At 38.3% G+C, this 22,517-nt stretch overlaps 1 protein-coding gene across 1 annotated transcript in view; it reads left to right on the top strand.

Annotated features, from left to right (window-relative positions):
• Positions 1–20,473, top strand: part of TG (thyroglobulin) — a 156,279-nt gene extending 135,806 nt beyond the window's left edge. The window contains exons 45-48 of the mRNA XM_054060798.1: positions 2,805–2,912; positions 15,216–15,356; positions 15,857–16,047; positions 20,016–20,473. Coding sequence (XP_053916773.1) covers positions 2,805–2,912; positions 15,216–15,356; positions 15,857–16,047; positions 20,016–20,131 — 556 coding nt within the window. The 3' untranslated portion in view covers positions 20,132–20,473. The remainder of the gene's footprint in view (positions 1–2,804; positions 2,913–15,215; positions 15,357–15,856; positions 16,048–20,015) is intronic.
• The last annotated feature ends 2,044 nt before the right edge of the window (positions 20,474–22,517 follow it).

Genomic DNA, 22,517 nt, shown 5'->3' with positions numbered 1-22,517 from the left:
TTGAGACATACCTACAAGCCGCTAGTATCAGCACTCTCAGTGTTAACAGCTTTCTGTCCTGCTATGACCCTCTCCATAAAAACTTAGAGACAAAGTTTTCCTTTCTATAAAAGAAAGGACCTCCTTTCAGGAAGTCTTCATCCTCTGTCAAGTGTGAGGTGTTTCTCAAGGGTAGCCTTGGAGAATAGGAGCCAAGAGTAGTTTGGCAACACCTGATCCAAGACAGTGGTGACTAAATATGTTTGGGAAAGGATTCTGGGTGGTCCAGGTGTGCCACTGCATTAAGGTCATGGAGTAAACAAGGCAGATGACTGTGGATTGAGCTTTGTTATGTTTCTCAAGTCCACATTTGTGGGCTGTGCCACATTTGCTCTGTCTTGTTGTCTGTCCTAGCGACAAGCCACCTATCACTGCAGTATCTGGGCCACTGCATGCAGCACACGTGGAAATCCTGTGGTTCATGAACATTAAAACCAAAGGCAGAACTCATCTTGAATCTCTTTCTATCACCACCATATCCATAGGGCTATAATTCTTTAGTCAGACCAGTAAAGTTCTAAGCCATAACAAAACATTGAAGGACTTAAACCTTAACTTTTGTTCCTATCCAGAGATACTTCCATAAGGAGCTATTATAACAGGAGGCTGTTGCATTTGGTCACCCACATTCAGCTCAGGGCTTAGCGTGGTGCAAATACAGACTTTTGAAACCTACAATGGGTAGCAGACTGCTTGCTTGCAGCAGGGATGCAATGCACAAGTAGATCCTCTGGCTTTTAGCCTACAAGTGCCTCGCAACAGCCTTGTGGGCGTGGGGTGTACCTGCTTGTGATACAAATCCTAAGCCAAGGAAAGAAGTGAATGGCTTAAAGAGTCACCATGAGCAAGCGGAAGTATGAGCAGTGAAACCTGGATATCTGATGATAAACCTGTGGTGTAAACACTTTGGAGATGACTCCAACTACAGCAGAAAGAGAGCAGAGACAGCAGTTACAGCATTACAGTCACCTAAATCAGTATGACATAGTGATGGAGAAAAGAAGTTTTTTGTTCTGTTTTTGGTGGTTTGGGTTTTTTTGGGGTGTGGGGGAGGAGGGAATTGATTATTTTTACTTTCTTTTTGAGAAAAACCTTGCTACCAGTGTAACCCAATAAGTGTTTTCTGACAGGAAGTTATAAATAATTATAATTTTCACAGGTTGTAAAGTATGAGAAAGCAGCCTAAGTGGTTATTAAAAACTACATACATTGTGCATACATTTCCATTATAAAAATTGTTTTAGCTGCAATTTTGTGGTATCTTTGGCAGCTATCGAATTAGTTTAATTTTTTTTTTTACCCCCCCAACCCTTTCACTATAGTATTCCATGCCTGTAATAAACAACCAATTCATTTTTGTGGTTACTGTTATTAGTTTTTTCCTTCCCCAGGACAGCTGACTCTTTCACCCCATGACACCAACAGAGAATCAGTTGTGAGTGGTGAAATGTATCTCAAAGCATTTCTCAAGAGCTAATGCTCTCTGTAGACTCCCAAGTTTTCAAAGACCATCTGCTCCTCTAAAACCCCATGCCGGTAGGCATGTGAAGAACAGTAATTTTCATTTCATATGGGTGTTGTCAACCATAACTGTCAAAGAGCATTGTGGTCAGTGAGCCCGTAGCTTGTGGTGTCACAGATGGGCTTAAAATAAACTCTGCTGAACCAAGATAGCTACCCAAACAGTGGCTTTCATAGTCATGCTAGTTAAATATAACAACATGTTTTTATGCTTCTCTAACACTACTCTTTCTTGCCATCAGTCATTCTTTTTTGACCTACCAAGTCTGAAGGAACAGCTACTGTTCCACATTAACTAGACTGAGAATTGAAACCTCCTAATTCTGCAGCAGATACATTTGTGTGTGCTTGGATAGTTATGGATATATAAGCACCCAAAGAGTGTGCTGAATCTTAGGGCATACGTCGAATAAGAAGTGGTGATATGTGTACGCATAATATTATGTGAAGGAGTCATTATGAGATATCTTGTAGTAAGGTGTCCTGTTTTCTGCCTGCCTCTCTTGAACCACCTGTTTTCCTTCCAGCAACAGTTCACCCCACCTTCCAGCCTCATTTCTTGGGGCAGTGGAATCTTGGAAGGTTTGGATATATTTGCTTCGCTCATAATTTTGTATTGTAATACCTGGTGATAAATTGATCATTCAACTATCTCATTGCATTCTTCTTGTTTAAACTTTCTCTCTCAAGCACACTGCACCACATACTCTATATTAATGAGCCCTGCCAGAAGTCCTGCAGGATATTTCCAAAAGTGTTCTCTTACCTCTTCCAGCTCTACGAACTCTACCTCAAATAATCAGATGGGTACAAATGCAGAAACAATATTATTGATCCTTAACCCATGAAATGTATGTCCTTCCACTAGATGCTACCATAAGCTAGTGGAGCAAGAAGAAAGACCTTTATACTATTACAAGCACGGGCCCACATAAATTAGACTAAAATGATCTTGGTTTTTTGGTCGAGATACTCCTTATGTGTCAGATCTTGTATATTTACCATAGTTATAGTTGTTCAGCACTCCATAAAACAGTAATTTTAGTGAATTCTAAGTTGTCCTGTGCTCATAGAGGGTGAATGTGGTTTCCCTAAGTGCACTAGAAGGCAGAGATATGAGCTGTTTTGGAAGGTTTAAAGAAAGCTATCAATATATCGAGAGGCCTGTTGGTTGAGGGTTTTTTTTCTTTCTGTCTTTCTCGTATGTGACTGTGTCTATTCCCTGCTCCTCCTTTTTTTATCAGAGACCAGTTTATCACATGCCCTATCATAGACATGGCAAATCACTGGGCTTCTACCTCTAGAGGAAATGTCTTCATGTACTACGTACCCGAGAGCTCCTCACAAAGCAGGTAAGGAGATGTATTTTATTATGTTTCTTGGATTTAGAGGTTGCAAAAACAGGGCAGTCTGTTTGGGCACCTTGTGGAATACATGGATAGATGTAGGTACCTTAAAGAAATGATTTGGATTAGCAGAGGAGGGACTGGGCTGTAACAGATTGTTTCTCTCTGTTGACTGTATAGGAATGCTGTTTCTGAACTGAGGCAGATGAACTTGAACTCCAAGATAGATGTCTAAATTAAGTGTCCATTTTCCAACTTACCTACCTTTGCCAGTTCCAGATAATCTTTTAGATTTCTGTTCTATATCTGATAAATCTTCCACAAAGAACCAAAATGTGGCCTGAATTATCATTATCCACTGCTCAAAAGGTAAATGGAGTAACCTTTTCTAAAGACTCAACATTAATTTAACACTGCCCCCTTCTGAAGTCAGTGCAGTTGTACCACAGTTACACTGACTGGCCTTCAGTGTGGACAGGGTCCAGGATTTATTCCTTCCTGCCCAGTATCATGACCAGTGATCAGCCGGAAGACTCTCTCATGTCAGGAAAAAAATTTTTTTAAAATGAGTATTCGCATACTCAGGGTCAATGTCATCCTTCGTGTTAGAAGCTTGCTTGAAGAAGTTCCATCAGGAGAAGCTGTATCATATCTCCTTGGGCAGCCTGCTTCAGTGGGATGTCCCTGCCCATGGCAGGGGGGTTGGAACTAGATGATCTTTAAGGTCCCTTCCAACCCTAACTATTCTATGATTCTACGATTCTATGATATTTTAGACAGAAAGGTCTAAATGCCTGTGGGAGATGCAAATGCCTTGTTCCTTGAGTGTAGAACAAACTGGTAGTTAAAGTCTATTAAGGTGACCTTCCCTGGTTTTATTTTAGAGCCAGCACCTCCCAGAAGTTAGGATGAGGCAGTGAGTTTTGTGGGCAGCACTCAGCACATTGGGCTATGTTACACACCATGGTGGCTCCTGGTGCCTTGCTCTGAAGGGCTGAATGATCAGAAACTGCAGAGACAGTAACCCCTCTGTTCCCAGAGATCCACATATTAGGGCAGCAAGTACGCAGGGTTACTTATCTTTCAGTTGTTCCCTTATGATGGATCAATACTTGTCCCCTGCTCCCTGTACTTCTCCAAACAAAAAAGATTTTCCAGACCTTATCGTTCTTCTTAGGCTTTCTCCTAAAGGGCTCAGGGCAGGAACAGTGGGTTCCTGCTGGCACCATTTGATACTGTGAAGTTCCCTGTGAACTATGTGGGTTATTTTTCCTTTCCTGATAGCATAGTGAAAAAGCATTTGAAAGAAGCCAGCCAAGATCTAGGTTACAGATGAAGGCCATTATACTGCAGTAACACAGGCTCACTTTCTTTTTAGCTGAGAAGAAGTTAATCCTTGGGGAGACATTATTTTGCTGGCAGCTCCAGTGGGAATGTTCACAGTGCTCTGTTTGGCTACCGATAGTTTCAGATAACTGAGTTTTACAAGGCTTCAACAGGGCTGAGCTATGCTATGCCAAAAATCCAGACACATAAAAAGAAAAGATGTGTTCTCAAATTAGCTAGCAACTTTTCTCTTGCTTTGCAGAATGATAGTGACCCAGGCATCTACAATAAGATCTTATTTGAAAGTAGATGAAATAGTACTTCTACAACTTAGAGTCACTGGCTTGGAGGCAGTGATTTTGAATTGATGAGAATTTCCTCTTCTATCTACCCCTATTTAAGGTTTCTCTTGTGCTTGTGTTATTTACATCTCCTCAACTCTCCAGAGTAGTGGTATTTTATGTAGCATTTAGCTACACTTTTTAATAATATTGATGTTGTCAGTGGTCTTCTAAGATAATTAATTTAAATTTTAGTGCAAAAATTATTATGATTTTACTGTTACACAACTCTATTTAAAACCCAAACAAAGCCAGTATGCTGTCTGAAACTTATGGGAATGTGGGGTGGAGGGTCAAATGCCTTAGGCTAAGCTACTTGCAAAGAGAAATGGGCCCAAATTTTGTATGCTTGTTTGCTTTCTTCTTTCATCTCTATTTATGCTTAAGTATTGTTAAAATAAATGTTGTTTAGGTTACAAAAGCAAGCGCTTGAACAGAAATTGCATAATTCAGCATGTCAGCGTACTGAAGGATCTCATTTGACAGTACAAAGCAACTATTTATTGAAGTGATACCCTCATTTTCCCAAGGGAACACACAGTAGGACCTTTGCTGAATATACTGCGAGGGTTTTTTTTTTTTAAATATTGTTATCATTCATTCAGATAGGTCCTTCCTTATTCTTCATCTCATTTTTGCCATGTGACCTCCCTCCCTCTCCCTGCAACTTTTGCCCTTCCATATAGCACACGTGCATTGCAGGCTGTCCAGCAGCCTCACTGCATACCGATGATGTGATGCTGTTGAGGGTAGGAACTTCACAGGGGAGAGTGACCTTAACTGTTAAAAAATGTAAGAAATCATCACTAATGTGACACCAACAAAACACAGTATTTGGGAATATTATTGGCAACTTGCCCTACCAGATTAAAAGGGATAATGTACATGAAACAGTCTTCAAGTAGAATACCTAAACTAATCTTGGGGAAAGAACTGGAAACCATGTCACCAATTCCTAAGGGACTTTGCTAGCCATTGGAGTAATGAATCTTGCTAGTTCTCAAGTTCTTCTTTGAAAACTGTGACTCTCCTTAGGAGGAGGAAAGGCAGACACTGCCAAGCAACCTACAGCTTAGGCTGGAAGTTAGGATATGTAGGTTTGAACTTGCTCAATAGAAGTGAGAATTGAACCTGGGACCCTGCAAACACTCTAGCTACTAGATTCCTTAACAGAAGAACCCTCCTACAGACATTTCTGTGCGTTAATGAACACAATAACCAAAAGTATGTTTTGCACGTGGTAGGCATGTAGAGGAAGTTCTGTGAGTACACAGACTTGATCAGATCCCCTGGGTGCTAGATGATATTTCCAGTCACTCTCAGGTATTTGACAGAAAAATGATTGATCAAACTGCTTGATATTGAATCACATCTGGGTTAACTGAGTTAAAGACCTCTGCTTGTAAAAGTGTATTATTTCTGTAGGGTAACATCAGGGATAAAATAATGATTTTTTGTTCTTTACAAAGTCAGAGTCACAGAATGATTGAGGTTGGAAGGGACCTCTGGAGATCATCTAAGTCCAACCCATTTAGTGTCTAAATTCTTACGATCTCTGTTTAAACAGGATATGGACCTTTCCCTCTTTGTGTTTGTTTTTTATATCACAAAAATGATGATGATGTAATTATGTATTCTCTATAATAATTGCTAATAGCTAACTTATATGGGTACAATACATTAAAAAAAAAGAACACATTAAAATAATATTGTGTTCAGATAACTGCAGCAATGGAAGGCTATTTAGCCTTAGATAAAATATTCTGACTGGGGAAGTGGCCATTCACTAATTAAGATAAGAGGCAGTATGGCAATGTGTTCTCTAATTCCTACTCTGTCACTTCACTCTCATTTTATGTGTGTCTCTGAAAATGTGTGATAGAAGAGAGAGTTAAAATGCAGAGATGAAAAAGTACTGGTATTTCCTCTTGTTTCACATGGAGCAGTTCCTTGATAGCTCACAGCAAAATAAACGAAAGGGAGGAAGAAATCAGCCAGTAAAGAGAAACCCAACTGCAATGATGCAAAGTAGACACAAAATTATTAAACAGGGAGGATTTTTTTACCAGTACAAGTCAATTAGCAAAAGCTTGTCTCATGACTGGATGTTTCTAAAATGTGTACACGTACATACATTCAAGCATGTGTAGATACAAGGGTAGGATTAAAAAGGCCACTCTTAACTGGTGTCCATGATATATGTGGAAAGCATGAAACCATGAACTGACAGTTTTCATATAGGTGCATATACCTTGCAGAGAGCAAACTAATATCTCCTTCCACGTGGTAGCATTCTCCTCAGCTTGGCGTGACACCCTGTCTGCTTTAGTCTTCAGTTCCTATTTGAATAAGGAGCGAGATGCGTAGCCAGCTCCGACATTAATGATCTGTGGTAAAAACATATACATAATCCAGATGCCATTTTCTTACTCTCTTTTTGAGAACATTTAGGTCTTGGAGCAAACATTCATTCTAAACAATGTGGGAGGAATGTAACTGCTCAGCATTGCCCAGTATTAGTGGGGAGGGCTGGAGTATAGATTTAGTTACAGTAAAAAAATATGTGATAGGAGAAATATGTTTTGACAAGGATAATATTATAAACTGTACAAAGATTTGCCTCATTAACCCTTCAAGAGGTTTCTGAGTGATTTTTGCATATTATATGAAATAGCACTTCTTGCCATGTGAGAGCAGTTTCCAAGTCACACTGTGGTGCCAGATGTGCTGCCTTAAAGACAGTGGATAAAAATCAGTGCTCTGCTAACTGAGGAGCCAGATTATCAGCTGCAGCAAGATGGAAAACTATTGTTCTTGTCATTATTGTTATTGAAGAGGTCTAAACTGGGACTTAATGAGGCTCTATATTATAGTCATTACTTTACCATAATAATTGTCACAAAAGCTTTTCTTAACCATTGTGGACTGCACAGATTCATCCAAGATTAATGAGCTGCTGTCTGTTTTGAGTCATCTTAATAGGGACTGTCTTCACCTCCTGACTGTGTGCTCTTGTGTACGTTGGTGTGAGTTATTCAAAGACTGCTCCATGCCAATGCTCACATAGTTGGCTGGATTTCGGTGACACTTTTTATGATTCCTGTAACTGAAGGCGAGAATTTCTGACTGATAAAAATGTGTAAAAATGCATTCAACTATGCAAATGTATTTTCATTTTCTGTTTAGTATTTATGCGCTGTGTTAAGTCTGGCTGTTCTTAATATCATTTCACTTAAAGGAGATTTTTCTACTCTCTTGATTTTATAATAATCATATCCCTGGGATACTACTCTGCAGTCCTTTAATTTGTCTGCCGCTTGTTGTCAGCTTGAGTCGCTCCCCTTGACCATAGCTTTTAGTCCAAACACCCCACACGTTGGGAGCCTACAATGTGAAGTGGATGCTGGTGAACCAGACTGAAAGTTATGTCTCTGGGCTTCAAAGAAACACATCTAAACACAGAGAGCAGGAAAGGTACCAGAAAGGTGGTGACGACAAGATGCACATTGCCTCCTTAGCTGGGCAGGCACTACAATCAACTTAAGTAGTTACATACACTTGATGCAACAACAGCTTGTAATTTTTTTTCTATAAAGATATACCCCTCTCATCTCCTAAAAGTTGTTTTGCTTCTCTAGTTGGAATTGCCTCTCGTCCCTCTGGCCTTAGCTATTGCATTATGCCAGCTGCAGCTATGAAAACACTTTCCCACTGACTCAACCACATCACGGCATTCTCAAGTCTTTAGATAGTTTTTGGGTTGCTAAAGACTTGAGGTCTAGACAATTTGTTTTTCTTCCCACAGAGTGGTTTAGGGGCCTTTACAATTCAGTAGGTTTTTCAGATTTTGAAAATTAGCCATAAATATGAAAAGGCAAAGTACTAATCTCAGAAAAAGCAGAAATCAGCTTTAAATTAATCAAAATTCAGTTAAAGACACAAAAAAGTACAAAACAGCTTTTAGAACTGCATGTGCTTCATGGGGACAGGCTGTTCCCACATAATTTAAGCAGGAAGATAAAGAAAAAGACCATATACCTAGTGAGGTCTCTCTTGGTGATCTGGTGTCTTTGGATAGACACATCACTTGTTTAAGGAGAGTCATCCTCTCATTCAGCTCAGGAGTAGGCATACTGAAAAAATGCACGAATTTCTGTCCCACAAAGGATGCACTCAAATGTCAATATGCCTATTACTAGGTTTCTAATATAGTAATTCACTGAAAAAAATCTGTAATCTGTGTTATTTGGGAGTTCTGACAAGATGATAAAAGTGCTTTCTTCCTGCATTAAGATCTACTTTATATTTTTTCAATTAGGGTGAACTTTCAGGTTCTTGAATTTATTATCTGCTACTTCAGTTTCATTTCCTTCAATTGGCACAGCTGTAACGCAAAGTAGAACATTGTGTGTATTGGGAGTAATCCGAGTGGAAAAGACAGAGCAAACTGCAGGATAGTTTTGCAAGTCACATGTATCTATAGGGTTTTTTGGGACAAAGGTGGATAAACTTGGCATTTTAATCCTGTTAGGAGCTACGATTTTTCCATATGTCCTGATTTTCCTGAAAAGAAGAAAGAAAAACCTTCATCTGTTTTTCACATGCTTTCCCCCATTTGTCTGGCAGGACTTTGTAATGTGAGGAGTCACAATGAGCCAAATGCATCGCTAGAACTGCAGAGGTCACAGAGGGCCCTCCATTGGCTCATTAAATTTCTATATATATTCAGCTATCCTTTGATTATTTTGTCTCCCTGCGATCATGTACCATTTCCTTTTCTAAGATGTGTGGTTATGTATAATTTTTTTGAAATTATTTTTTCTTATCGTCAAAATGAACATATCAGTCCAGGCTAAGTGCAGTATTAGCAGGCTGCTCCTCTCCCACAACACTGATGAGATGGTGCCCCTTAATGGCTCAGGCTACTTGATCCCACTCTGTAAATCTGCTGGTATTAATATGAAAAGAGTATAGATGTGCACAAACAACCACATCTAGTATTTTCAATATTTCTTGGAAAAAAACCCTTAAATTCATTTATTGAAAATAAACACAGAATGAGGCCACAAAATCATACAGGCAGTGCATTTTATATATAAATCATACACTTTCCTCCAGTGACGTAGTTATTAAGAAATTTTATCTTGACTGAAATTAGTAGAGGGTTGGTCACCAAGTCTATGATTCTGGGTTTCACCTATGCTGTTCAATCCAATTAGCATGTAAACGACTTATTCTCACCAAAGCCAACTGACAGTGGACATGGGTTTTGTTTTCCTAGTGATAGATCTATCCTTGCCAAAGGGATACTGAACTGCGTCTTGAGTATGAGGCGAGGAACTCAGAACCGTGATCCCATCTCTAACACAGACCACTTCACAGAATTGTTAGGATGAGCACTTATGCTCAGAAATTTTGACATTTAAAGGATTAACGGCTTTCTTATCTCACAAATCTGTCACAGATTGCCAATATCTGCTAAATTTAGTCACTAACATGAGTTTGATTACACTATTCCTTTTACTTTTCACAGACAGTCATTGTAGCTGAAACAAAATGAGCAGATCTCTCTATTTCATCTCCTGAAGAGGGTGGGTTGCAGTGGACTAGATGAATTGAAAGGTTTATGCGGGTATTGAAGAAGGAAGCAGTTGACCAGTGGACCACTTATCACTAATGATGCTACTGTCCCCAGTGTGATGGGGCTGGGAACTTAAGCCTCTGAAGTTATCTGCTTAGATTTTTCTAGGCCTATGTAGCTATGTAGCTTGGCTTTATATCACATAAAATAGTGAGAATTTAGGCCAACATCTCTAGTCAAAGCTGGTGGAGACTAAAGATAATTTGAGGGTGACGATTTTTCAGGGACTTGAGAAATATGGCTGTGACACTATATTTATTCCAAACTTGTCATTCATTAGAAGAGTAACTAAATGAATGAACAAAAAAAATCCCAAACCTAGAGTGCCAAAACAGCATCCCTTGTGAGAAAGAAGGTGCTAGTGTCATAGAATGGGCAACAGGTTGAGTGTATAAAATTGTATGAAAAGCAGTATGAGGAAAATTAGCTAAAATAGTTTCTAAGAATGAACATAGAATAAATTTTGGGGTGAAAATATCACTTAAATTCCTCACATATACTATTTAAAACGTGATGTCAGGTTCTTTAGTATGTTTAAATTTATATTTCTTTGGTTCTTTTGTCAAGTTATTAGTAAAAAAAAAAAATTAAAGTACAAAAAGAAATGGAAACTTGTGGCCACACATGAGTTTATTGTTCTAAACCGTATGTTAGAAAAATATTACATTAATAGTTGTTTTTGCTCTGTGAGGACTGAAATATCTATAATTATTAGTAAATACAGCTAAAAAGACTGATAAATAAATATCCCTTTGTTACGTTCACTAACGAGAAAGCAGCTCTTCTACAAGAAGCTTTTTTATCCTGAGCAGTTTACTGGTAACTCTGGCTGAACTCTAACCAGAGTTATGTTTACCTTGTTATTTTAAAATTTAAATGAATGGATAGCAGTGGGAAGCTCGGTATTTTGGTATGGTGTAGGATGTCATTTGAACTTTGAGTTAATTTATATTGGCTTCTACCTGTGTATGGAGTTTTAAGAAAGAGCCCAAAACTGCATGACGCCAACTAAGAATAGAAGTTGTGTCTCAGAAAGGTTTGAGATTCGTTTAAATTGTTACATTAGGAGAGTAAGGACTAGTTTTAAATTGAAGAGAAAAAAAAAAAAAAGAGAAGTATTAAGCCATAGTCAGTCAATAAGCATCAAAATCAGTTTCCAGTATAAAATGATTAGCCAAATCTACAGCAAGGATAAAGTTCAAAATTACATATATAGAATCATAGAATGATTTGGGTTGGAAAGGAACTTAAAGATCATTAAGTTCTAACCTCCCTGCCATGGGCAGGGACACGTCCTACTAGATCAGGCTACTCAAGGTCCCGTCCTTGAATACTTCCAGGAGGAAGCATCCACAACTTCCCTGGGCAAACTGTTCCAGTGCCTCACCACCATCATTGTGAAGAATTTCTTCACAACGTTTAATATAATTCTCCCCCCTTCCAATTTAAAGCCATTCTCCCTTGCCCTGTCACTACATGCCCCTGTAAAAAGTCCCTGTCCAGCTTTCTTGTAGGCCTCCTTTAGGTACTGGAAGGTCACCATAAGGTCTCCTTGGAGACTTCTTTCCTCCAGGCTGAACAACCTCAACTCTCTCAGCCTGTCCTTGTATGGGCTCCATTCCTCTCATCATCTTTGTAGCCCTCTTCTGGACCCATTGCAACAGTTCCATATCCTTCTTACGTTGAGGATTCCAGAACTGGACACAGTATTGGAATCTCAATTACAATGTCCTAATTTACAGTGGATCACATTTTGAGGTCTCTGCAGACCCAGCTCAAAGTTGTGCATTCAGTCCTAATGTAGAATATCTTGGTGATCTTCCAGGTCATAGTCTTCTGCTCTTCTATGATTATGGATAGCCAATTACATTTTGCAAAGAAAATGTTTGAGGGTTTCTGTGTTGTTTTGTTGTTGTTGTTTGGATTTATTTATTTATTTATACATTCATTTATTTATGTATTTATTTATTTATTTGCTGTTCCAAAAGCTTATGATTAAGATATTCACTTCAAATGTCGGAAATCCAGATTTAGTTTTATGTTCTGTTTTATTTGGGACAGAATTTGAACTAAATCAACCATAAGCTGAGTACTTTTGTTCTAAATCCAGACCTTGTCTTTTGCTCTTCCCTGTTGTTCTTTGCATGCAAAAGCAATCACGGTTCTGTAGAGAATGCAGTGGAGTATTTGAGGGCTAGGAAGCATTTATATGGAAACTCCATCTCAGGCTTAAGGAAAATTTTCTCAGAACCAATACTTTCCCAGTTAAATAGGTTGGCACTCTATAATGAAAATTCTCAGCAAGTGATATTTCAGGGTCTGCTGTTAAATTTTTGGCTATGAATGTTACAGTTTCTGATTTTGTTACCTGTTTTTCTGTAAACGGGATAGCTGAAGTCCAGTAGTGTCTCCTTCTGAAGTGATGTAATAATTCTTGAAAGGGACCTTTAGTTCACTTTAGTGTGAACAAAGCAGTAGGGTCTTGCTCCTGTCTTCACCATGGCTTAATTTACCTGTCTGTTATACTGTGAAATAAGAGCTGTGAATCCATTTCTAAAAATTTGAATATCTTAAAAAGAAAAGGTATGCACAGAAGATCTGAAGCAATACTTTCATATGAAGTACTAGTCCCATGAAGTCACCAAATCCAAAATCCCATCCTTACTTGTAAATACATACACTGCTGTTATTAAAATAACAGATATGTTCCTTGAAAGAGATTTCTGTTGGGGAAATTAGTTGGTATTAGTTTGCCTTCCTTAAAAACACTTTAAAAATCCCTTTTGCCACTGTCTCTGCAGTCCTTTCTTTTATTTATCTTCTGAAGTACACCAGTTGCTGGGCTCTGCAATCCCCCATTAAGAGGCACCTGTATGGCATCCTGGGGTTTCAGGATTGCAGTTTGGAGCAGCTCAGCAAAAAAAGCCTCCCTGCAGAGCTAGCAATATGCAACAGCAAAACTATAAATGCTTTTCTGTCACTCCTCTCTTTTTCTCACTCCACTTTTCTTCCAATGAAACCAGTATCACTACCCACTGCTACCTTGAGCATGTTCGGAGCTCCAACAGGACTCCACACTCCTTGTTTGGGTGTTTCTGGCCATTTCGCACTCCTCTCTGGCATTAATGGATGATGATCGAGTTTGGCAAAGGAGATGGAAATGTTCCCCTGATATTTTCCCTCTAGCTGCCCTCTAGATGTTTCACAGTTGTCATTACTGCTATTCTGTGCATCGTCATTTATATGTGCCTCTTTCACATCTTAGTCTTATGTTTTCTTTCTCATCCTCATTCTACTGATCTCCTCTGGCCAGAGTGTGGTAGCATCAAACAGAAATACTGAAAGAAGCCTGTAAAATTTCTCTTCTCTTCTCTTCTCTTCTCTTCTCTTCTCTTCTCTTCTCTTCTCTTCTCTTCTCTTCTCTTCTCTTCTCTTCTCTTCTCGTCTCTTCTCTTCCTCTTTATTGAAAAGAAAACAGCTCCTTGAAGTATATAGTACCTTTGCTTCAATACTGACACTAAACATTGCCGTAATATACCGGGCCAAGCAAATTATTTTTAAAGTAAAATTATTAAACTATGATCTTGCGTAATCCTTCTATAAACATTTGAGGAAGAAAAATATGCTTTAATCTTGTTTCAGTTCTACATTTTTTCTGTGAATAATTCACTTTCCAGATGCAAAGTATTACTGAGGTATTATGATAAGACTAAGGAAAATACAACCAAAGATGTATTTCATTTAGAAGGTTGTGTGTTTGTTTTTCAAAATAGAACTATTGGTGCCACCAGTCATAAAATGTAGAGGAGTCATCTTACTTGCAGTCCACCTGCCCATAATAGATTGAACTACAAGCCTTGTTCCATTAGAGGTAGTATCAGGGCCAAATCAGTGCTGCTCCATTTCATGTCCAAAGATAAAGTGGTTTCAGTTGTGCCACCTTTTGACAACAACCTGTGCAGCTGCTGCAGATGAAATCTTGCTGAGTGGAGCTGGGATTTGTTTGTCCTAACCTCACAGACATCTGTTCCTTCTTGCAGAACTTTTGTCTAAATGTGGAATAAAGAAAATGCTGTTGGACTCCATACCAGAAATATCTCCTTTGAGCTGTGGTTTAAAGCTATGCATTCAGCATAGTTTAGGTATAATTTAATTAGTAGAAGTTGCCCACTGATCTTCTGTAGGACTTGAACATGTTGAGTTGTGTAACTTTTACTGCTAGGTCCTACAAATGTTATCTTGCCTGGCCAGTCTTGTCTCTGAATTATTAAATATTCCTTCTTATATGTATTAAGTATTACATGGAAGTAAACAAAATTATTCTTTCTTAAATCTGATCTAGGTGATTATCTCAAGCTGTTTTAACTTGACTGTCGTGTAAAACGTGAAGAGAACAGACTGTATGAACCAAAACCACCCAGCCAGCAGAGAAATTGGATTAAATCTATGTCTAAGAGAAATCTTCATAAACATCTCCTATTACATCTTTTCTTATTCAAAGATTTGGGGCAGAATGAAGTTCCAGTGAAGTCAATGGAAAAACTCCAACTGCTGTTAAGAAGGGCCAGGATTTTATTCCAAATCTGTGAAATAAACCATAATTAACCTTCCATCGTGGCTGCCAGATTCCATGTCACCACTTGCTTCCATTTTCTGAATTTAATTTTAGTGAAAATCTGTACAAAGCTTAAGAGGCATTGAAGGAATAGCCAAGTATCTTTTTCCCTCTATCACTTTCTCTTCTATGCCCAGTTAATTTAGAAAATATGCTCTGCCATCTTCCACAATTTCTTTTTGTGATTGATGTTAAAGACTCTACATTAATTTAATGTCAATTCTTCTTGTTAGTACTTGCTCTTCTTTTGTGTTCTGATTTGAAGAAACTCCACAGCTCAATAGACTCTAATTAATGATCATTAATTATTTAAAACTTCTTTGTTCTTTGAATTAAATTAGCTCCCTTTCTCCACCAAATATATAAATGCTGGTTTATTTTTTTAGTCCAGGTCAGGAGCTCTTGCTGGATGTTCAGTATACATTTGGACTGCCATTTTACCCAAAGTATGAAGAGCAATTTACTTTAGAAGAAAAGAGGCTTTCCTTGCAAGTTATGCAGTATATCTCCAATTTTGTAAACTCTGGGTAAGTGTGTGACATTCAAGAATTGCTTTGACTGGGAAGGGGGAGAGGAGTAGAGAGAATGTAGTCCAGATCCTCTCATCACTCAAGGAGCTTCCTTTTCCTCTAGAAATTTGTAATCCTAGAGAGGGGGCTTTGGTCAACGCTGCTGGAAAATCGTGTCCAAGTTGTCAAGAATGAGTAGTATCTTTGGATAGCTGTTGAGGGAAACATGACTTTATGTGCTTTTTAGAATACCTTGGGTTTCTTTGAGACAAAGGCATGTTGAGGGTGTTCCTGAACACCTGTCTATACAGGCTTGGTGTACCTGTTCTGTAGGAAGTGAACCAGACTAACAAGTTACTGTCAGGTGTGACACCATAAACAATTCACCAGTTTGGACTGAATTTGAATCCTACTGATCAGAGGGACTAAATACACATTTCCTTGACCTAGTCGATCTCCTTCTGCATTTTATTGTTCATGTAGTTATTTTCTAATGATCACTTCTCCTGTTCCCTTAGAAATCCAAATTACCCCCATAGCTTCTCAAGAAGAACGTCAGAGGCGATGCCCCTGTGGCCTATGTATCTGTCAAATGATGATGGTGATAACTACAAGGAATTCACTCTTTCCTTGCCAACTCTTAAAGGATTGAAAAAAGCAGACTGTTCCTTTTGGTCTGATTATATCAGAAGACTGAGAGCATCCACAGGTGAGCAACATATTTTCTGTCATTAAATAAAATCTAACCTATCTGCTGAATATTTTCCCCTGTCAGTAGTTCTGTCAATATTATAGTTATGCCAGTGTGGAAAAATATTTTTCATAGGTGAAACAGCATTAATGCTTTTGTTCAAGATATAGCTTGAATCACAGTCTTTCTTCAAAAGTAGACTCAAGATTTCGCTGTAGGTATTCTCATCAGTTTCTTTGTACCCCTCACTGTCTTTCAAGTTCAGAGGTGATATTTTGACCTCTTTGATGGTTTTCCACTGGTTGATATATTCCTAATTTGCCAAACTTGGTTCTGATGTTTAAACAGTCCTAGGTATAGCTTCTAGATCTTTTGGAACTTAATCTCACAGCATTATGGATGTTGAAGTCACAGTTCTGGTAGAACAACTACCAGTTGACTGAGCACCATGGACAGAGGCTACTCTCAGTGTTAGCAAAAAATCCCGGAGAAAGGTGGGAAAATACCTGTCAGGGCAGATTGGTTTTGAGACGGAGAAGGTTTAAAACCATCCAAACTGGCATAAGAACACAACAACATTCATGTATAGGTCAGTCCAAAGATCTGGCTACTTCAGTATCCTGCCCCTTTCAGTGGCCAAAACCCAAATACTTGAATGTTAAATATAAAAATTGAGAGACTGAGAGAAAAACACACTGAAAGTGTTCACAAAGTTGAGACAAATTTTGGAAAAAAAGCCACAAAGTCTGAGATTTATGGAGTATAGATTGCCAAGGAGAAGCTTTTAAAAAGTACGTCAACATGTTATTCTGCAAGACGAAGTGAATACACCCTTCCTGCTCTTCAAGCCAGTATATACTTGGTCTCAGCACCATGGTAATGCAACCACACAATTCAATTCTACTGAATTCCGTCTCATAGCAGCCTTGGATTGTCACCTTGCTTTAATAGTAATCTTTGATCTTACCTTGCCTTGGAATACTGAAGCTTCTCATATGACTACTTAAATAGGTATCATGTCCATCCTATTTCCACTCCATACCTCAACACTAGATGGTAACTTAAAAGAACCTCCCACTGCAGGTCTCTTGTTAACAATACGAGCCTAATTCCTTATGAAAAAAAATAAAGATTTGGAATGTTCATCAGTTCAACTAGAAGGATTGCATGAACTTCAGATGATGATGGCTGAACACCCTCAATTTGTTTTTGAGAGGGGATTGTGCCAAAATTAACGCCAAAGCATTTTCAGTCCACTAGTACAGGTTCATCACTTGCATTAGTCCAAAACTCATATTCAGCAGAAGTAGAGAAAAGGGACTGTGGAATGCGTTCAATTCTGTTCATTCAGGGGAACTGAAATCTTCAGACTTTTTTTGTTTAAGTCACCAAATATCATGTTTCTGCTTTGTTGGTGTGCCTCCCTGAAACAGAGATAGCTTGCTGTATCTTCCATTGCAACTGAACCACTGCACCTCTGTTGTTACCTGCCTGCTCCAGACTCTGTTTCTGGAGTGCTGCTAGGCCATCATATGAGACCCTGGTATGATACAGGATGCTAGATTTGAGAGTGCAATGCTGAAAACTACTTTTGACTGATCTGGCACTCCATCCTGAGGGATGACTGATCTGGCACTCCATCCTGAGCATCAGCTGTGAGGTCCAATCTGACACATACTTAGTGGAAGAACTTGCCTTTATGTAATTATAAATCTTCATGATAGCATTTTTGGACTGAATTGTACACTTAATTATTACTTCTGAGTCTCAGCTGTTGTGGGTCACTATTTATGGCCTCATGCCAAGTAGATGGGGTTCACAAGTGTGCTAGCAAGAGGCATTGCTAATGAAACACTACAGTTTACACATCCAAGTGTAATGCTATAGAGATTCTATTCTGATGCAGTCTCAAGTGTGATGAATCCTGTTTTGTCCATCTGACCTCTTACTTCAAATCAGTATCTTCCCAGACTAAGGTATAATCTGTGATCTATAACGAGAAGAAAATCAACATATTTCAGTAAAATGGAGAGCTGGACAAACAAGTGATCATAAAATTGAACTGCAACTGGCTTTTCAATTTTTTGTTTCTCAATCCTTTTGTGAAATGCCTCAACTTAGAAATGTCAAATTTGGGATAACTAAAGGTTCAAAGCTCAATATCTTAGAGACTAGGTCGTAAGTCCAACAGAAAACTGATTTACTCCTGAACTCACACATTGCAATTTCTGGAACAGAGACTCCCATATTTAGAATCTCTTGTACAATGGAAGTTACATATTTTTTTAGTTTATTCATTGCTGGAACTAGAAGTTGTTCTGGATATATCCAACAAAAATGGTACCTGTAATTTTCTTTCCATTTAGTAAAAAATATTGTTGAAGGTGAAGCAGGTGTTTCATTTTGTGATCAGACTGCAATATTTAATGACCGAATGTATCATGTGTTCATGGTATATAGTTGAAATGTATGTTGTCATAATTGAAGTCAACTTAGCAAAAGTAATTTATAAATGCAATGATTCTTCATGGTATTTACTAGCAGTGTCTTTACAAATTATGGAGGAAAGTGAATCTGTTTCATTGCAGATGATCTGTCAATCTGCTGAAATTTTGTTTGAAACAAGTTCGTACAATTGGCATTTTGAGAGGCGATTTAAGTGGGGAATTATTAAAGTAAAGGATCTTGGAAAGGTTTGGATTTAGTAAATGGGGTTCCCATGGCTGCATTTCAAAGACATGCTTTGTATTTTGAATCATGAGGATTTCCATGAGAAACATCAAAATGAGTAACAGGAAGAGTGGCCATTATAGAGAAAAGCTGTGGATGACTTTTTCCATGGAATGTGTTGATAAATTGAAATTCAGTTAAAAACAGGAGCTCCAGAATGTTTGTGCATATTCAGACACAATGTCTGAATGCTAAAATTCCCCTTGCATACTGTGGTGGACTGCACTGCCTAGCAGCGAGTCCCTTTATAAAGGTCCTGTCACTGCATCCCAGACAGGTAGGCGTGGTTTCAGTCTACATCTCTTACTCACCTAACTGGTATCTAAACAGAACCAGTCCCCCTAAAATAAGGGGGGGCCTCTGTAAGCAGTGTTGCACCTGGGGAGAAGGAGATACCTTTAGTTTCTCCAAAGTGAAATCTTGTCTGCCTGGCTCATGTGCCTAACTTTAGACATTCAGACATACTTTGTGTCTAAGTTAGCCAGACTGAATGCCACCTGTAGAATATTCAATGTCTAGCAAAGCTGAAGCCTTCTCCATTAGCTCTGAGAAACCACATGTAGCCAAACAGAAGTCCAAATAATGCACCAGTATTCCAACTTCAGACTTTTGAATCAAGACCGAATCAGGAATGTTGTGGTTAGCATTCATCTTTTACCCGTTCTATCCACACCTTCTTTTTGGAAATCTCCACCAGAAAACAAATTTTTTCAATGTGTGGGACATTTGTGCGGTAATGACAGTGCTCTGGCTAGGATACTTTAAATAAACACCATCAATACAATTTCTTGGCAAAGTTTGGTGTTGTTGAAGGAACTGCACTACTGAAACAGAGTGGAAGACTAAAATCATAGAAGATAAAGAGTAGGGAAGGATAGATCTATTGGAGGTGGGTGCCTGGGACTTTGTGTATGCCAGACAGGTGAAAAAATAATGCTCTCCACATTTCTTGCCTGAATAAGTGTCAGGATGTAACACAAAAAATAGAACACATCTTGCATAAGTGGAGTGCAAGCGATTATACATTCCCAGGGCAGCTAGGTAAAGTATGCTGGAAGCATGATGATTACCATTAGGTGGTTTGCCATTACCCTAAAGCATTTTGCAAATGGACTGCAAACTGAGAAAAATAGTTTCCTAAATATTTATACCTGTATAGAAAGGCTCTTAAGTGTCATTGACAAAGTGCATATCTTCTAGCTTGCTGCATCAAAGATGTGTCATTTCTTTTAATCTTAATTATATCGCCTTTTCAGGAAATTCAAGTAATGGAGAGCCATCTGCAGAGAACAGGCCTAGTGAAGCTCCCACTGAAGGGCTTACCTCCCTGGAGAGCCAGCCGCTGGGAGACAAAGTGGCTTACAGCAGGTAGAAAATCACAGTGCTACTGGATGCGTTTGTCACACAAATATACAATACATTCATGCAAATGGGCCACATTGGATGAATAAGTTGTTTTCTTTAATTAACTTTCTGAACAATTAATGTAGACCTTTCAAGAAAGTAGTTTTTCAAGAAATATGTTGAATGTGGCACAAAACAGGCCTACAGCTATTATTTTAGTTCAAAAGAAACTGTAATTTGAAAGATAAAGTATCAATAAAAACTCAAAACACAAAACAAAAGTACTCGGACTTTATTTCTTGCAGGTACACAAATGCCAACACATTGTTTTACCATCAGCCAGAAAAGGATGTGCATTGAAACTTTGAGAAGTCCCCCAGCTGATAAGGCTCAAATTTGCTAGATGCCATATCTCATTCTTTCTTTCTTATTAATCATCCTATGACAAATTGCTGGTAGGTGTGAGAGCCTGGTTTGACATTTTGGAGAAAATTAAAAAGCTTCAGAATGGGAAGGGGTTGAATCCAGGAAACAAGGTGTAAGAAGAGAACCAAGAGTAGGCATTGAGTGTGTTCACATGAAGCCAGGCACGGACACATGCTATATTCAGCTCATGCTCACCTGTGAAAATACATATAAGACCGTTTGGGTAAAGCACAACATATGGCAGAGATAATACCAAGCATGTATTAATTAAAGCTTAAAATATGCTGTCCTTGGAACATTTATCTTCTGTAAAGACATGAGATACAGGATAATTTTGGAAGCGTAAGGAAAAGTACATCATAGGATATCTCTAATGACTCTGAAAGTATTTTGAGTTAGGTTGTTAAATCATTGCTGAGATCATTTGGCAACAGATAATTCTCAATTGACAGTATATCACACACATGTTCATGATACTTAAGAACAAAAAGTGAAATCAGGTTTGCCATGAATCTAAAAGCAAAATTTCTATTGGTTTCAGTAGGACCCAAATTTATTGTTCAGTGTTGAAATGATTCAATAAAACAACTCATAAGGTTTTGTTTGCTGCTTGGGACCTTTGCCAGTGCATGAGCAGTTACTGCTGTCTGCCATGTATCGAGGTTTCCAAAGATTTTACCTAGCCAGAAGAAAACTGTAACACTCCTAGTTTTTGTACTTACATCCTGTTCAGCAAACAATAAAAGGCACAGAAGAATTAAGAGGCTTAACTGGTTAAATATAAAAAAGTAAAGGTGGAGAAATCAATCTGTGTTTTCTATCATTATCTTTACCTGTGCTAGCTAACTGTTTATAACAAAAAAGAGAATATTTAAGAACTTTTTTAAAAGCCAAGACCTTAATTGTATAACTCAACAGAGGATGCTTTCTTTGCAGTAACTATAGATGCAGCAGTTGTGATTCTTTGGCCAAGACTGGGTTTCTTTTTTCCTCTTTTGAGACTGCTCCTGGAAACTGATATCTAATAGATTCTATTTAAAACTTAATGCACCCTGCCAAAACATCTTATTTTAATAACAGATGTGATTTTACATATGACCACGTATGTACACAGTCATGCTTATCTCCAGCCCTGGTAAGATCCAAAGCTGAGCTACAGTATTTCTTATCCATTTAACAGTGGGTTGGGTTAGAGAAATGTGGGTTTATCTATTTCTGTCACCTAATTTCCACAGTGGCAGCAACCTGGTCCTCCTCAGCTTGACCCTAAAAATCTTGTGAATCTTCATTATGAATTATATGTGTGTGTGTATATAAAAAAATAATTTTCAGGAAATGAAGAACGTTCTTCTTCATCCATAAAACAAATGCATTATAGCTCATCTAAAAGTATTTTAGGCCACTGTACCCTCTATTGTAGTTTTCCTGTCTTTCTGTCCTGGCACTGAGTCATCTTCTTCCAGCTAATGATCTTTGTTTCTGAACTGTACTCTTCCAAAAAATCAAATTCTCTGGAATATCAGCAAAATCCCTGTGAAATACTGACATTAAAAGCACTATTGATTGCAAAAAATGGACTTGGGATAGCTATATGCCACGCTGTGTTTTCACACTGAGTCAAATAATCACTTGGGGGAAAAATGGGCCATAAGATTAACAGTTTTGATGAATCAACCCAGTATCCCATAGCTCCTGTTGAAGATACATTAAATGCTATTGTATGGACACTGGAATGCTAAATATAATAGCTAAATAATTTTAATACTAGTAAACCACAAGCATATACTTTTAATTATTATTTTGTATAGATGAATATTTACAAATAGAAATGCAAATGAAGAATTTCGTTCCTGCTGTGTATTCCAGCTTTGGTAGTGTCATTCCACACAGGCCCGCTTCCAAATTCCAATTGGCTTCTAAATTATCAAATCCTAAGGAAAAAATCCAAACCCTTCCAATTAATTCAGTAATTCCAACAGGAAATGCTC

This window comes from Cuculus canorus, chromosome 2, assembly GCF_017976375.1.
Source record: "Cuculus canorus isolate bCucCan1 chromosome 2, bCucCan1.pri, whole genome shotgun sequence".
Taxonomy (NCBI): Eukaryota; Metazoa; Chordata; class Aves; order Cuculiformes; family Cuculidae; genus Cuculus; species Cuculus canorus.
Note: the sequence above shows the minus strand (reverse complement) of the source record. Positions and strands in the feature narration are given on the sequence as shown.